This window comes from Microcebus murinus, chromosome 10 (genome assembly GCF_040939455.1).
Source record: "Microcebus murinus isolate Inina chromosome 10, M.murinus_Inina_mat1.0, whole genome shotgun sequence".
NCBI classification, from domain to species: Eukaryota; Metazoa; Chordata; class Mammalia; order Primates; family Cheirogaleidae; genus Microcebus; species Microcebus murinus.
The window spans coordinates 67,341,969-67,359,389 of NC_134113.1; the positions used below are offsets into that span (position 1 = coordinate 67,341,969).

A 17,421-nucleotide genomic window follows, 5' to 3' on the forward strand; every position below is an offset into this window, starting at 1 on the left:
TTGATATAATTTCAGAGTGACAGAAAAGAGTATGAACAGTTCTCAGACCCTTTACCTAGATTTGTAGGAGTGTATTCTTGGAAAGTGTGGTTTGTGAGCCTGTGGATCAGGCCACACTCATTTAGCACATTCTGGGCCACTCTGGCGAGGACTCCTGAGTACCCGTGAGGTCGGGTGTGTCCCTTCTGAGAAAGTTCACTGGTGACAAAACAGTGATGTGGCCCCACCCAGGCACTGAAGCTGACCCAAGAGCCGCTCTCCAGGGCTCGCTGGTTGGAAACATGATGGAGTCGTCTAGGATTTATAATTTTGCGTGGAAGAACTCTCCCTTTGAGAAACTGCTGGAGGGTTTGGGGAATATAAAATAAAATTGACTTATAAAAAGATGACTTTCAACTTGCCGAACAGATACTCAGGCGTGGCATCATACCTGCACTGGCTGCCAAGAACAACCACCAAGGCATTATTCACAGACGGCTGCTCCCCGTGCCATTTCCTCTCCTCCCATCACAGCGAAAGGCTACTGTTTACTCTTCCACACCTGCCACACCATTTTTAAAAAACACTTCCTTCTTGCTTTCACCTTTTTACCTGTTGCAGCTACTTCGCCCCTTCTGGGGTTCCTGGTCTTCTCTCCCTCCCTTTCCCCTGCTATAATTCCCAGGGACTGTGGTTCTTACTCATATTCAGTGTATTTGGAGGAAGGAGGCGAATTCTTACCTGTGAGAGGGGAAAGGAAGGTCTCTTTTTTTTTGAGACAGAGTCTCACTTTGTTGCCCAGGCTAGAGTGAGTGCCGTGGCATCAGCCTAGCTCACAGCAACCTCAAACTCCTGGGCTCAAGCAATCCTCCTGCCTCAGCCTCCCGAGTAGCTGGGACTATAGGCATGCGCCACCATGCCCGGCTAATTTTTTCTATATATATTAATTGGCCAATTAATTTCTTTCTATTTATAGTAGAGACGGGGTCTCGCTCTTGCTCAGGCTGGTTTCGAACTCCTGACCTGGAGCAATCCGCCCGCCTCGGCCTCCCAGAGTGCTGGGATTATAGGCGTGAGCCACCGTGAGCCACCGCGCCCGGCCAGGAAGGTCTCTTTTAAGGCAGTAAACAATTTGAAAGTTTTCAAAGTTGGGAGTCTTTCTCTGCTTCCAGGGCTTTGTGACTTCTCCCCTGCTGCCAGACTCAGAGAAACAGTGTTCAGTTACCAGTTTGGAAACATTTTGTTCTTTGAGACGTTCCTCACTCCACCTGTGTAGATAGGAAGCACCGTGAAGGTGGGGTGGGGCTGATTTCCCCACACTCAGGTGAGGGCCTGGCGCACAGTTGAAGCCCAGCAAATGAATGGTCAGGCCTTGGCGTATGATTGCTACATTAGTTGACTTAAAAAATATAGCTTCACAGCCCTTTAGGTAGGTTTTAGCTGCTTTTCTGGTATTTACTTTCCAGGTGATCTTTTAATAATGAGATGATTAACCTGAAAGGGATTTTGGAGATCCCTGGGTCCAACTCTTTTCTGTTACTGCTGTTGCCTTGGTTTTTAATCTCTGAGAAGGAAAGATAATTGCTAACGTAATGTCTCAATTATCAATGTGTGGATGAGCCAGGGAAAATTTCTCTCTCCAGACTGACTTGGTCTTATGATTTTCAAAAAAAATCAAAATAAAATAAAAAAAAAAAAGCAAGGCCGTGGCCTGCTGATGTGAAGGGGCCCTAGGATGAGCGTTAAAGCACCAGCAAAACCTACAATTAAGAATTGACCAGCTTTCCTTAACTTTGTTCTTTGCTCTGAATCACTTCATTCTTGGGAGTCTCACTTAAGTGCCAAGCCCCTAGGATGTATATACGCAATTGGCCGTTCCTGTGTTTTTAGTGGTGAGTCTTTGGTGATCCCTCAGATGGAACTATTTTGCCACCCTTGGTCCACACCAGCAGGATCAGATCTTTGCAATCAGATCTTGCTAGGCCAGGCAGCACCTAGAAGTGATCTGTTCTAGTACCTTCATCTGGTAGAAAATGAGGGAATAGGCTCAGAAAGGTTAGTAAGCCCAGGGCATGGGGTTAGTTGGTGACAGACTCAGGAAGAGCCTGGGTGTGGCTGGAGTGGTGCACTTTCCACAACACCCTTTTGCCCTGCCTACTTCCCATCCCACATCTATGAAGTTGTGAGTCCCTTAGTATATACTTTTTAATGTATGCTTTGAGGAGTCATTGGACACTTAATACAAAAATGAATGAAGAGGCCGGGCGAGGTGGCTCACACCTGTAATCCTAGCACTCTGGGAGGCCAAGGCGGGCAGATCGCTCAAGGTCAGGAGTTCAAAACCAGTCTGAGCAAGAGCGAGACCCCCGTCTCTACTAAAAATAGAAAGAAATTAATTGGCCCACTAAAAATATATAGAAAAAATTAGCCGGGTATGGTGGTGTGTGCCTGTAGTCCCAGCTACTCGGGAGGCTGAGGCAGAAGGATCGCTTGAGCCCAGGAGTTTGAGGTTGCTGGGAGCTAGGCTGATGCCACAGCACTCTAGCCAGGGCAATAGAGTGAGACTGTCTTAAAAAAAAAAAAAGAATGAAGAAACCAAGACTGCTTCATTTTCTACTTCAGCTATGACCAGGATGCAGTTGTGGATTGGAGAGAGCAGGGCAAGCAGAGAGACACGATGCGTGTTTAAAAGAAAATAGAAAAGTTATTTTAATTCACAGCCTTTTCCCCCTAACCAGTAATACCAAAAATAAGATTGCTTTGGGGTTTTACATTGGCAAATTAGAATGTTCCCAAGAGACTTTGAGGCCCCCGAATCTAGTAAATGAAAATGTTATCTTGAGCTGATATTTCTCCAGTTTGACCCAAAACACTGACCCACCAGACTTCGCCAGGACAGTGCTGAAATTGAAAAGTTACTGAGATAATTTATGGTCAGCACACCCCTTTGTAGGAGCTAACATCAAAGACGGTGAGTCTCGAATGGATCAAGATACGTTCTATACGCTTCTGTGGTGTGCGTGCAAACTGTGTCGTAGCCATTCCTGGTGTACGTATGTCTAGCACTGGCTCATAGTGATAGGGAAAGTGCCTGCTTGGTGAATATCCAGCTGTGAGGGTGGTGTGATGTGTGCAGCTGGAAGAGACATGTTTTCAAAGGCTTTATTTTGGGGGGATAAATCATCAAGTTTTAATTACTTTTCCTCTCTTTGTCTTGAAGATTTTTAGGATCCTTCATCTTTTCTGAGTTGCTACCTAGGTTAGAATATGATTATGCAGTTTCCCCCCCCCCCTTTTTAAAGTTTTTAAATGTTTACCCATATCAGAACCTTGGGTTACAAATTCAGTGTATTCATTTGTTTTTTTTGTAGAGATGGGGTCTTGCAGTATTGCCCAGGCTGGTTTTGAACTTCTGGCCTCAAGCAGTCCTCCTGCCTTGGCTTCCCAAAGAGCTAGGCCTGGCTCCGGCCAGGGCCCCAGTTGAATTAGTGAAAACAATGCAAAGGACCTGGATTAAATGGAGCTTGGTCTTTTAACTACTTGGATTGTCCTTGGACAAACCACTTGACTTCTGTAAATCTTGATGTCATCTGTAACTTGGGGATGCTAACTAGCATCAATTAGCTCATTGTTGGGAGGATTAAGTGAGAACTTGAATGAGTACTTGGAGGTCTCAGTGAACTGTGGATGTTAAGCGGGTTGGCAGGCTTTGGGATCAGGCATCAGGTGAGTTCATTTGCTTCCACGGAACAGTTAAGATTCTTTTGGCAGGTTAATTTAGTTCTTAGAGCTTAATCTCATCTGGAACCTGCAGTAGTAATGCCTACTTGGTTAGGTTGTTGGGAGAATTAAATGCTAGCAGTACAAGCTAGGTGCTTGGTCAGGGTTATGAAGCACTGCAGTTTGGCCTTTTGTGATCCTGTGTTAGATACTGCATAATGTCTTGCACTAGTCCAGCGCTTCAGACAATAAATTATTGGTGAATTCTTCACAGCGATAAGAGGATTTAACCAATATTTTCCTGTCCAGGATGTGGGGAGGCAGAGAGGTGGGGTGAGACCAGAGTGGGTGGGCAGGGGAAGTCTGGCTACTTGTATCGTGACATGGGGATTAGTTGGGAAGATAAATTGCCCTCTGGTAGTTGTGTATAATGTGATAGGTCAGTGATTAGTGCCAGTCAGTAAGCAGTGCCAGTTAATGTTTATTAACTACTGTACTTTTTGCTGATAAATATTGTAAAGCTATAAAGACCATACAGTTAATATAATTTGCTAAAGAGAAACTTTTGATTTGTCTTTAAATATTGTTTAAAATAGACATGGCCAATTTAGCAGGCACTCTGAGGGGATATTTTTACAGAAGGGAAATTTAGCAAAGACCATTTTGCAAAATAATACTTAATGAAGTATTGCTTCTAGCTGCTGACAAATTAGTTGTATTTGCTATATCCCTAGAAAGACTGTAAGTCTGAAAGAATGAGAACCATAATAGGTGAATGAGCTGGGAGAGTTTGAAAATGGGAGAGGGAGAGTTCAAGATAATGTGCATCTGGTTGTTTTGTATGGAATGTGAAAAGAATCCTGGCTTATCTGCACTTTTTTCTATGATTGCTCAAGTGTGGCATGGCTTATTTTTCTTCTAGGATGTGGAGAAAGAGAAGGAAACCCACAATTACCTCAGCAAAGAGGAAATCAAAGAGAAAGTTCATAAATACAATTTAGCAGTTACAGACAAGTTGAAGATGACCTTGGTAAGTATCCATAGTGTTATTTAGGCTGACATCTGTCAAAAGACAAATATAAGTTGTTAGTGCTACAATCTGGGTATTTTTTGGTCTCTGAATAACATTTGCAGAAGTTCAGTGGTCAGGGTATGCAGGAAAATAGGATATTTCTGCAGCTTGCAAATCAAATGTGTATTTTGTCTCAAAATCAGTTACTGGGTTAGCCTTAAAAAAGTGAAACACTTTAAAATTTTATTTTAAAAGATTTTCTTTGACATCCTCCTCAAAGGATTTTTAGCATTATTGCCTGACATATAGATGGTAACTCTAACAAAACCTCAGGTAAGTTTTACCTTGTGTAAAATAGATATGGAAGTTATCAGGGAAAGGTCTCTGTAGCCATGGCTTGGAATATGGATATATGTAAAAGAAAAAGAAAAATATATATATATGGCTAAGACTTTTCTCTGCTAGTTGCCAGGGTGAGATGAGGTAGTAGTTAGTATTCAGCATCCTATGTGTTGTTGTCCCACATGGTTTGGAGCTCAGTAGGGAGAGGGGTGTGGGAGGAAGAAGGGCTTGGCAGAAATGAAACAAGAGCCGACAACAAAGCTGGAGTATTCATGCTTCTCTAAACTGAACTGACGTCTAGGTCTCGCCCACTTGTTTGGTGGCCTTCCTCACAGCACGTGTCACCCTTGGTGCCAGTTTCCAGGGTCCTTGGGCCCCTGCTTCTCAGTCTCTCGACTGTGAACTGACGCAATTTAGTAAAGGACAGGGTCACCCATTTAAAACAGGCCCTACTGGATTCTGTGACCCTTGGGGAGGAACTTGTAAATATACACCCTTGTGATAAAGGATCCCTTCCCAGTGGGACTATGCCAAAAGGGGGAGAGAGGGCAGATGACCCCAAGATGATGATTTCTTATTTCACCAGTGATATTTCTTTTTCAAAAATGTTTTTCATCAAAGGGGGGAAATTCCACTATGTTTTTTTTTTCCTTTCCCTATGGAGATTAAAACAGATAACACGTTTTCCTATTGTTTTAAAGATGACAATTTTTAGTGCAAAATACTTTGTTATAGGAATGAACATGTGAATTAGTATTGTAAATCTTGTGGAAAGGAAGAAAAATAATAGACCATAAAGGAGGTTTTTAATGTTCTACTTTAATTGTGGCATTTACATATAAAACACCTGACAATTTGTTTTAATAAAACATTATAGTAAATCTTTTCTAAATGTACTGAACGCAAAAATAAATAAATAAATAAAGGTGAAGACAAGACCATTATTACGGCCGGGCGCTGTGGCTCACGCCTGTAATCCTAGCTCTTGGGAGGCCGAGGCGGGCGGATTGCTCAAGGTCAGGAGTTCAAAACCAGCCTGAGCAAGAGCGAGACCCCGTCTCTACTATAAATAGAAAGAAATTAATTGGCCAACTGATATATATATATAAAAAATTAGCCGGGCATGGTGGCGCATGCCTGTAGTCCCAGCTACTCGGGAGGCTGAGGCAGAAGGATCACTCAAGCCCAGGAGTTTGAGGTTGCTGTGAGCTAGGCTGACGCCACGGCACTCACTCTAGCCTGGACAACAAAGTGAGACTCTGTCGCAAAAAAAAAAAAAAAATGCTAAAAAAGACCATTATTACTATTTTGGGCAACTAAGAAATGGTAATTCTACCATAAATTGTTTATAATATCTGTAGTTTACAAAGTAGCTTGAACTTGTTTTCATCCCATATTATGTGGTATGTATGCTGTTTGAAAAAGTTTAAACAGAAATGGTAATCTGGTGCGTATTGCAGTGACCACCAGGAATGAAAATAGCCTGTTTCCTTACTGTCAGCTCATTGTTGACTTAGGTATTTCACAGTCCTAGGTATTTCACATTCCTAATTATGACTTTCTCGGGTTTTTTTGTATATAAGTCATCAGTTGTGGATATTGTTTCCTTTGAGCATTTGGCCTAGCCATTCCCCCAAGCTTTAATGAGTTTTGTAGTTTTGCTAGGATCTGCACCACTGGATTGTAACCTCACAAACGGGCCCTGACCTTTTACTTGTAGCTTCAGGGGCTTCTTCAGTCGCCACATCTGCGGGGCAGACCTTCCTTGCCTCTGGAAGCACTTTGCCAGGGGTGTGTTAACCTCCCTCTGAGGTCATTCCCTTGGGGAAACTTTTTTTAGTGAAGTTACTCCACCACAAAGCTCTAAGAGAAAAAAAAACAAGAGAGTGTTTCACTTCCCTGTTTTGTTTTGATACACGCCTTCCCTAAAATGCCTGTGTCCACTTGGCTAAGTGTGTGCTTTTCTCCCTGCTTCAGAATTCAAATGGGATTTACACTGGCTTCATTAAAGTACAGATGGAACTCTGCAAACCTCCCCAGACTTCTCCGAAGCCTGGAAAACTCGCTCCCAGTAGCAATGGCTGTATGAACACACTTCATATCAGCAGCACAAACACTGTCGGGGAAGTGATCGAGGCCCTGCTCAAAAAGTTTCTCGTGACCGAGAGCCCTGCCAAGTTTGCACTTTATAAGCGTTGTCACAGGGAAGACCAAGGTATGCTGCCGCCACACTTAGAATGACAATGGGCTCTGCCTCTGCTTGTATCTGGTGTCCTCATTAGCAGAAGGAAGACTGGTGGGTGTATCTGTGTCCGTTGTGTCAGAACCTGGAGTCAAATTCTGGAATCATGGCCTGCACTTAATGCTTCCTGGCTGTCCCTGTTTCTAGTTGGACAGTCATGGGTCTGAGGAGCTTAGAGGTGTCCACATGTGATGGGCATCTATGGAGGATTTTGTGGTGGGGGCGCTTTTTATTTTTTTAAGAGGAGTGGCTTTGAGTTTACTGCTCTTCAGGACACACAAAAGAATGCCTCTATGCTTGAAGTTTTTAGTAGTATATTCCACATTCGATGTACCTCTGTGCATCTGATGTGCATGGTGTGCATCTGACAGGCTTCGTGGACCTGGGCCCTGTCAGAACTTGAGGACAGGGAGGTACATGTGTGTCACAGCCCATTTCAACTTACTGATGGAAATGACCCAGCCCTGTGCTCTCCTGTTTCCTTGGCTTCTCTCACTTGGCATTACACTGGGACATTTTGGCCTCCTTGTCCCCCAGAGGCAAATAAAATGAGTGAATAACACTTTGATCTAGGTTCTGTCTGTCTGAACTTCCTACCCACATTCAAGGGATAGAAAGAGAATATTAATTACTGCATGAAACTGAATAAGATATTCCAGATCGGGAAGTTGAGCAGAAATTGATATGAATGGTGGACAACAGTGATTTAGTGATTCAGTATGTGCAATTTGAAAATGGTGTGTGTATGAGAGCAATAAACTGTTTTAAGGTTTTTCTAGCTTTTCTGGAGAAAGCCTTAAACAGCTATAAAAGAAAATATATTGACTTTGACATGATAATATTACTCTTTAATTATACAGAATGAAACCCAGCTAGTTGCTGAGTGTGCATACATTTTTTTGAACACACACCATGGGGCTGGATCCTGTGGAATACAAAGATGAATAGGCTAGAGTTCCCATCTTCCAGAGCCCACAGGCTTAGCAGTGTGGGGGAAGTTTATATCTTCAGGGAAATTGGCGCCTACAACACAGTTGCATCTGGAAGTGTCAAAATAACAAGCCCAGGTGGCATTTTTATCTTGGAAGCTGCTTTGCCTACTCACCTGGATTTCAGCTGTACAATCTGAAAGTAATAGCATCCTATTGAAATATTACCCCTATGACTGGCAAATCTTTCAACACCATAGGCAGTGCCAGTACACTCTGTGTGTGCGTGTGTGTGTGTGTGTGGCATGAGACATATAGCCACCAAAGCTTGTATTCCTTTAGAACTCTGATTTCATGTTCTTTGGATGATGTATTTTGTTGTTTTTAAAGGGGTTATAGATCCTTTTTTAGGTTTCTTATCTTGCTTTGTAAAAGGTAGAGCAGGCCTAATTATGAGCATATTTTGGGACTAATACCCATTTAAATTTATTTTGAAAATGATTTTCTCCTTAATCAAGGCATAGTTTATATTGATCAGAACAGAAATAGAGTAGATTTCATTCCACTGTGGGCTGCTCATAGTAAGATGAAGAGGTTGGTGACTTGGAGGCTGGGGTAAGGTGGACAGTTACCTTGATCTGGAGGAAGGGTCCTATTTGGGGGGGTTGGTCTCAGGAATGACTATAAATACTCTGCAACATGCTGCTTGTTTTCTTACCCAGTCTACGCCTGCAAGCTCTCTGAACGGGAACATCCACTCTACCTGCGTTTGGTAGCAGGGCCCAGAACAGACACGCTGAGTTTTGTTCTTCGTGAACATGAAATTGGAGAGGTAAGTGATCGTTCATTAAATTCCATGGAACAGCTGGCCTTGTTTTATTGCTATCGGGACTTGACCACTGAGGGGGAGGGAGACAGATTTTGAATCAGAAATGAACCCAAAGTTAGCCTATAGTATAATTCTCTTACAGCATTATATTGGTCTGTAATTCTCAGAGGTGGGAGAAAATGAAATTTTTTACTTGATCTCCATCCAAAGAGTCATTTTCACCCCTTCCTACCTCCAAATTACTCTAATCCAGCTGAACTTTGAAAGTTGACGCTCTCCATATGTTTGCTACTAACAAAAGTCTCCAGGCTAATTCCCTTCTAAAGAGAAATAAAAGGAAATCTGATCTCTTTACCACGAAAGACATTTAACTTTCTAGAATCTTTTTTTTTTCCCTTTTGTCCAGTCAGATGATTAAGAAATTATGTTTCCATATGCATCGTTTGCCATGGTCTCTCCAGGGAGGATTGTATTTAGCCAGTTCAGTAGAAGAAAAAAGCACTTGGGACTGCCCTCTAGATCAAATGTCAACTTTAAAATGACACTTGAGCAAATCTCTAAAGCTCTATGTCAGTCTTCTGTCTGGAGCAGGAAATGGTTTGTAATATCCCTGTAGGACATTTCGTAGTATGGTGAGAATAGGGTTTCTAGGTTAAAAGTTAGGAAACCAGGACTCTGCCTCTTTCTGTTTGTTAGATTGGAAGCATGACCGTGGGTAAATCTAATCTTTCAGCCCTCAGTATTAAAATCTGTAAAGTGGGACTAAACAATTTAAAAGGCAGTTTTGAGTTACAATTAGAAAGCATGTGAACATGCTTTGTAAGTAGTATGTTTATATATAAACGTTTATTTAGGGAGTTTTAGGAAGACACTTACTTTAAACATTTTTGAGGTTTCTTTTGATCTTGGTATTTCGAAGCTTTTGAAGAGATTCAGACCCTCATTTTGGGGAGAAAGTTACTGCACAAATCTACTTTGGCTTTGCATCTCTGCGGCTTTTGCTCTGAAAGCTTAAGTCAGACACATTAGTGTAATCTAGTCAATGCTTTATTTTTTTTGTTCTTGGTATTTTAAGTATTTCATATAGCTTAGTGCTACTTGAGCTACATTGTCTGGGAAGGAATAAATGTCAAGTTAGTTTTGAAATTTACTTTGCATTGTGTTTTAATGTTCTAGGCTGTGGTATGGGACCTCTGTATGGTGTTCTTGTTTCTTAGTTATTTAAGGAAGACTGAACTGAGGGAAGAGACTTTCCACAGCTGTTACAGGGTGGGAGAGAGAAGATATTTTTAACAGAATATTCTAATGTAGAAAGTTTTGCTCCCCCATCCATGTTCCTCAGTTTCTTTAATAACCATCCTCAAACTCCACTCCAGGAGATCTTCTTCATTGTGACCGCTTGGTGTTTTAGTCATTGTCCTCTGTTCATTGGTATTAAGTTGTCCCATCAGACAGTGATTCTCAGCTGGGACCTAGGGTCCCCTTTGGGAGAGAAGGATGTATTTGAAAAATCCTCCCAGATAATACCAAATACCCTGCTTGTCGTTCACTGCTTTAATTTTTTTTTTTTTTTTTTTGAGACAGAGTGTCACTCTGTTGCCTGGGCTAGAGTGCCTTGGCATCAGCCTTGCTCACAACAACCTCAAACTCCTGGGCTCAGGCGATCCTTCTACTTCAGCCTCCTGAGTGGCTGGGACTACAGGCATGTACCACCATGCCTGGCTAATTTTTTCTATATATTTTTAGCTGTCCCATTAACTTCTTTCTATTTTTGGTAGAGATGGGGTCTCACTCTTGCTCAGGCTGGTCTCAAACTCCTGAACTCAAACGATCCACCCGCCTCAGCCTCCCAGAGTGCTAGGATTACAGGCGTGAGCCACTGCGCCCGGCTGCCACTGCGTTAATTTTTAAAAAGTTTTTTTAAAAAAACTTATTTTGTGCCTGCTAAGTACCAGGTGCTCTTGGGGAAATGGAACTCAGAGCCTCAAGGGCAAGAGACAAACCCCAAAGAGTGAGAAGTACAGCAGCTGCAGTGTAGGTTAAGGTGTGGGTGAAATGATACTGAGCAAATAATTTTTTTGTTTTCTTAAAAGAGATAAGAGTCTTACTCTGTTGCCTACGCTGGAGTGTAGTGGTGTGATCACAGCTCACTGTAACCTTGATCTCCTGGCCTCAAGTGACCCTCCTGCCTCAGCCTCCCAAGTTGCTGGGACTACAAGAGTGTGTCAGAGCACCTGGCTAATTTATTTTATTTTACTTTTTTAGGGACTGGGGGCCTTGCTATGTCACCCAGGCTGGTCTTGAACTCTTGGCCTCAAGCAGTTCTTCCACCTTGGCCTGGGAATACAGGCATGAGCAGCTGCACCCAGCCTATAATTCTTTTAAAATTTTGGTTGTCTTCAGGGCTGCCAGTGCTCCATGAGGGCTTCTAAGAGACTAAGTCCTGGGTCGGAAAAGAGGGGAGAAAGTGGCGGAAGGCTTCTTAGAGAAGGTGGCATTTAAGCTGAAATGTGAAGGATGAGTAAGAGTTCACAGCCAGGCAGAATGTAGGAAGGGAGAACATGTGCCCGGCCCCCCGGGGTGGAGAGTGAGGCTCAGTGTAGGAGAGACAGGGCTGGAGAGGTTAGGATCTTTCACACTTTCCCTAAACAACTAGGGGAAGCCATTGGATGGTTCTAAGCAGAGCAAAGTCTTGACCAGATTTGCATTTTACACAGGGTACCATGTTTGGGGAAACAGATTGGGGAGTTGAAGAGTGGAATGAGGAAGCCAGCTGGGAGGCTGTCTCAGGGGTACAGGAAGAGATGATGGCAGTAAGCCCTAGAGGGCGTTAGAGAGAAAAGCAGGCTGAATGGAGAGCTGTTCAAGAGGTGGTAACATTGACTGTGGGAGGTGAGCAAGAGGCCAGTGACAATGAGGGCTCTCAAGGTAAGATGGGAGGAGTGTGGAGTTGTTTCTATGCCTTTGGGGGTCACATCAGGTGAAGAAGGAAGGTGTCTAATGGACTTAGGGAGAGCCAGCTTGGAGGGTGGTGGGAGGAGCAGGCTGGAGGGTGGAGGGGTGACTGGAGCTGGCTGGGCTGGACCGCGCCTTCTGAGGCTCTGGGCTGGGAGGGAAGGGCAGCCACACCTCCATGTGCGCGGTCAGCATTCCTAAGTCCTGCCTCTGAGTGAGACACCTGGCGTTTTTCTGTTTGTGGTTCTCTCACAGTGGGAAGCTTTCAGCCTTCCAGAGCTGCAGAACTTCTTGCGCATCTTGGACAAGGAGGAAGATGAGCAGCTACAGAACCTGAAGAGGCGCTACTCGGCCTACAGACACAAGCTGGAAGAAGCCCTCAGCGAGGTGTGGAAACCTGATTAAAGGGCGGGCTCTCTGCCAGTGAGGCGCAGTGCAGGACCCGTGTACAAAACAGCAGCAAGTGCCTCACCTCTCTCATGGGGCTGCCTTCTTGCCCTGTGACGCTAGGGTCTTGCCCTTTGATCTCTAGATGTAGTTCTCCAAACCTGGTCACACAGCATCCTGCACCTTCAGCATCCCACGTAAGGGAGCCTGCAAGCTTGTTCTGTTACAGCACCGCGGCGTTACCTCTGCAAGCTGTGAACCTGTAGTCTCTCCAGGAGCATTCTAGAGTGCTTGGAAGCATGAACTCGGGGTGTTTTTCTTTGTTTTGTTTTGTTTTTTGGTTTTTGTCCTCAATTTTCTTTTGGTTATTTTAATTATGTGATGATGATGTTAAGCTTAAGGTTGTGCAAATGATTTTTTAAAGGCTTAACTAGGAATCTCTCTGAATACTTGTCCCATTTTGAAACTACCTGTCTGTTTTATTTTTTTAAATGTCAGAGGAATCTATCCATGTGAGTTGAAAGGCACAGGAATCTAGGAGCTCTTAAGAAATTTGTGAAGGATTTTGTAGCATTTCGGCAAAGAAAGTAAAAGCAAGTTTGGAAGAAGGCATGCGTCGTGGTGGAGCGCTCGGGGCTGGGGAAGGTGGCTTGGCTAATAAGCTGAGGGTGGAGGAGAAAGGGGTAGTTGCTTAAAAATGAATTAAAAGCGTTCAGTGTTGAGATGTTAAACCCATTTTAGGATTGCTTGATTTCCTGGTTAAAATGTGGGAACAGAGCCAAAGAGGCAGGAGCTAAACCAAAAGGAGGGACCCCTGAACTCTGCGGTTGACCAGAGAATCAAACAGGTGCATCTTCAAAGTCTAGGTGGAGGTGGCCTCGCGCTGCCGGATCTGCCCCGATTATGCCCTCTTGGAGCAGAAGGTTGAATTGTTGTAGCTTCTCTGCATAGGCAGGGTAATGGCCATGTGCTAATAACCCCTGTCAAGTTACATACAGTATATAGTTTTTCCCCTAGAGGTTGTTTTCAAAGTTGAAAAGCAATTTGGGCAGGAGCAGCTGTTTTTTCCCTTGATTGTTAGCTAGGAGATTTATCAAGGAAAGGGCTCACAGCAAACTTTTTGGACAATCACTCCCTTCCCTTTTATTTCTCTTTTTTCTTATCCTTGTCTTCCCTTTTTTCTTTAGTTGCCTACCTACCCAATTCCATTCCATTTCCTTGCCTTTCCCTCCCTCCCTTCCTCCCTCTCACTGCTTTTCTTTCTCCCTTTCTCTTATACATTGGAGGCCAGTCTTACCTAATATAGACCAAGGATGTTGAATAAAGACCCAGTCCTTTCAGATCTGAAGGTCAGCTTGACTGTGAGTCGGAGGGGCCCAAGAAAGGGAGGAAGGTTTATACCTGGCTGAGGACAACAACAGGGGTTCGTTATGGAGATATGTTAACAAAAGTACATGTTCCTACCATCCAAAGAAACGCATGTGCAATAGAAGCCTTGCCTAAAAGAGGCTTAAACAACCTTGTTTTGTGCAGCCATTGGTCTGAGAACAGAGGGAAAGGGGTGCTGTGGTTCCAGAGGAGCCTTACATTCTATTTTTAGTCTAGATATTTTTTTGTTTATAAATTCCCAAGGAATTGTTAACACTTTGGTGACACCTAATGGATTCTTTTTGAAATTCCAAGGTGCTTCAGTTCTTTGCCTCTTAAGTGAACTGTGCCTTTTATTGCATTTCTGTTCCTCTCTTGGTGGTTCTTCTGACTTTTCAGAGAATGCCCATCTTGTTGGAGGCAGATTTAAGTGTCGGTTATGCTGCGCCACACACTTTACTGAGACAATCATATCTTCATAAGCTTTTGAGGAACGTTGGGGGAAAAAAAGTAGAGCTAGCTTATAAAATATGTATGGCACATCTTGTTTAATTTTGCATGTAACTTCTTTTTAGTGCATTGATGAGGTTTTAGTGACATTGTTATCCAACACTTTACCTTTATTGTTCAGGGAATGCCTTTGTGATTTTTATAATGGTTTTACTATCCAGACTATGGCTTGGGTTTGAGTATACTGTTATCAACCACCTGGTCTTTTAATTACTCATTTCAGTAAACTTATATTTTGTGAAGCATTTGTTTCTCAGATTAAGACACTGTTAGAACCTAAAGTAGTAGCTGATGGGTATCTGTGAATTTTTTTTTTTTTTTTTTTTTTTACTTGAAGTAGATTGTCTAAAATAGGCATCCTCATCTGTATTTATCCAGAACCTCAATCACTGGCATGTGCACTACAGGTTGCAATTTGGAAAACTTACTGTATTGAAATTCTGTCAGTTCATGGTTCTTGAAGACTGATATTCTTTCCTAAACACTGGTTACTGCAGCAGCATTTTTAATGTGTAAAAGAAGAAAAAAGGCCACCAAGTCCAAATATTTTTAAAAATCATTGTACAAATCTTCATTAAACTGTCTAAGCTTTGCCGTAATACTGTTTTCTCTTCAATATATGTGATGGTACAGGAAAGATGTTAAATGGAGGGGTAGTATTACAGGGGAGCATTTTAAATTGCTGAAGTAAGGAAGTTATAATATTTATAATTTTGATGAGTTTAAGTTTATTTTTATAGGGAAGATTTTTCTCCCCTGAATTGTTTCTGGAATGACAAATTGTTTCCATTATTAAAAATTAAAGTTGTCGATGTTTGTGTGTTTTTATTTGTGGTAATATGCTAGATAAAAAAAAAAAGAAGAAGAAGGTTGGCCAGGCACGGTGGGTCACACCAATAATCCTAGCACTCTGGAAGGCTGAAGTGGGAGGATTGCTTGAGCTCAGGAGTTTGAGACCAGCCTGAACAAGAGCAAGACCCCATCTCTACTAAAAACAGAAAAAATTAGCCAGGCATGGTGGTGCACACTTACAGTCCCACCTACTCGGGAGGCTAAGGCAGGAGGATCGCTTGAGCTCAGGAATTTGAGGTTGCTGTGGGTTAGGCTGATGCCACGGCACTCTAGCCCGGGAAACAGAGCCAGCCTCTTGTCTCAAAAAATAAAAAAAGTTCACAGGTATGGGATGAGCTGCTTTTGCAGATATACCAGGATACATGCTGGAATGTAACTTTTACTAGGTTTGAGTGGGTCACATTTGTTTACCCAAATTCATCTTTCCTTTGCCTTATCCTCTGGGGAAAAATAACCCTAACTGAATGTCTACTCGTATAGCACATTCGTATTTTACATAAAACAGTTGTTTAATTGTGAAACATATATACATTCAAAAGTGTATAAAGCCAGGAGTGGTAGCTCACACCTGTAATCCCAGCACTTTGGGAGGCTGAGATGGAAGGATTGCTAGAGGCCAGGAATTCAAGACCAGCCTGGCAATATAGCAAGAGAGTAAACAAAATTAACTGGGCATTCCCAGCTACTCAGGAGGCTGAGGCAGGAAGGTTGCTTGAGCTTGGGAGTTCCAGGCTGCAGTTTGCTATGGTTGTACCATTGCATTCCAGCCTGGGTGATAGAGTGAGACCCTGTCTCAAAAGAACAAACAAGAGAAACCCAGAAGTGTGTAAAGCATGCGAACAGATTAAAGAATTATTACAAAGTGGACACCCGATGGCCACTACCAAAATAGAACCTTGTCAATTCTTTAGAAATCTCTCTCTGCCCTACTTCTTGCCCTGAAGTCTCCTGCCCTTGAAACAGAGGACTCCAACATAAAGTGAGAATTTGTATTTTGGGGTCAACACAGATGGGTTGGAGAGTTTGGGGAACCTCAGTGGCTAAGGGTTTCCACCCTGTGTGCATGCCAGGGCTTTCTGGCGTGTAGCCTGGGAGTCTCTTGTGGGGACATGTTTCTACTACTATACTGCCCCCTGGAGGGGCTGCGGAAATAGCAAGGCTGGCACTGAGTCTTGAGGGGGGACTATTTCAAAGAGGATAGCTGCTTTATAAGTGAAAATGTGATAGAAAATTATGGCTCTATATAATTCTTTTTTGCTGAAATATTTAGAGAAATTTCATCTGGGAGTTTAGCTTAGGTTGCTACTCAAGGTGCAGGGGGAGTTTTTGGAATTTGCTTTCTGTCCCTAGGCTTCTTTTCAGAATTTGTCATCAGTTGATAACTGTCATTGAAGTAGGGCCTGGCATGGTGGCTCACACCTGCAATCCTAGCACTCTGGGAGGCCGAGGTGTTAGGATCGCTTGAGGTCGACGGTTTGAGCCTAGCTTGAGCAAGAGCGAGACCCCATCTCTACTGAAAAACAACAACAACAAAAAAACATAAATTAGCTGGACAACTGAAATAAACACTCAGGTGTTGCAAACTCAGTTCTCAAGAATTGTATACTGTACTTGGGACACTGTCAGATGATCCTACGTAGGTGTTTTGTTTTATTGGAAGAAGGGGATGAAATCTCCATACTAAGTTAGCCAATGCTAGCAAAGTGCTTGCTATGTGCCAGGCATCATTGTAAAAAGCTTAATGTGCATTTAACTTATAAGTCACCCTTAAGTAGGCATTTTTCATATCCCCCTTTTACAGACAGGAAACACGCATTGAGGTTCTGCCGCTTGTGAGCGAGTGGCAGAGCTGGGAACTGCCTGGTTTTTCTACCATCTATCTTCTGTACACTCTACTCAGTTTTTCAGTTTAAATGCTTGAGCTGTTAATTAAAAGGTCAAGGGGGTTTATACTGACCTGCCAGTTGCCACAAGGTTTTTGGTTTCTTCTTGTCTCTCCTCTCTTCGTCTTTCGCTTTCCTGGCTTCCGCAGTGAGAGGCCACTTGCCAATTCCTTCTCAAACATCCTACAGCCGAACGGTTCCCTTGAGCACAGGTAAGAAGTGGCCTTCTTCCTCTTCCTCCCACCAGTACCTGGGGGGCAGGATTCGGCTGCCCCTATATTTCCCCGGGGAATTTTGGGGACCCTCGGTCATGGCTTGAGAACTTGGGGATGCCTCATTCTCAGCCGTCTCCTCTCACCTCTTTTCTGGAGGTTCATTTCTGGCTCTTGCTCCTCTGAGGAGGACACCTTTTG

The 17,421-nt window shown here is 43.1% G+C and overlaps 1 protein-coding gene across 1 annotated transcript in view; it reads left to right on the forward strand.

The window, feature by feature from the left end:
• Positions 1-13,724, forward strand: part of RASSF3 (Ras association domain family member 3) — a 72,264-nt gene extending 58,540 nt beyond the window's left edge. Inside the window, exons 2-5 of the mRNA XM_012782391.2 lie at positions 4,622-4,729; positions 7,031-7,268; positions 8,947-9,056; positions 12,264-13,724. Of these exons, the coding sequence (XP_012637845.2) occupies positions 4,622-4,729; positions 7,031-7,268; positions 8,947-9,056; positions 12,264-12,413 (606 nt within the window). The 3' untranslated portion in view covers positions 12,414-13,724. The remainder of the gene's footprint in view (positions 1-4,621; positions 4,730-7,030; positions 7,269-8,946; positions 9,057-12,263) is intronic.
• Positions 13,725-17,421: the final 3,697 nt, after the last annotated feature.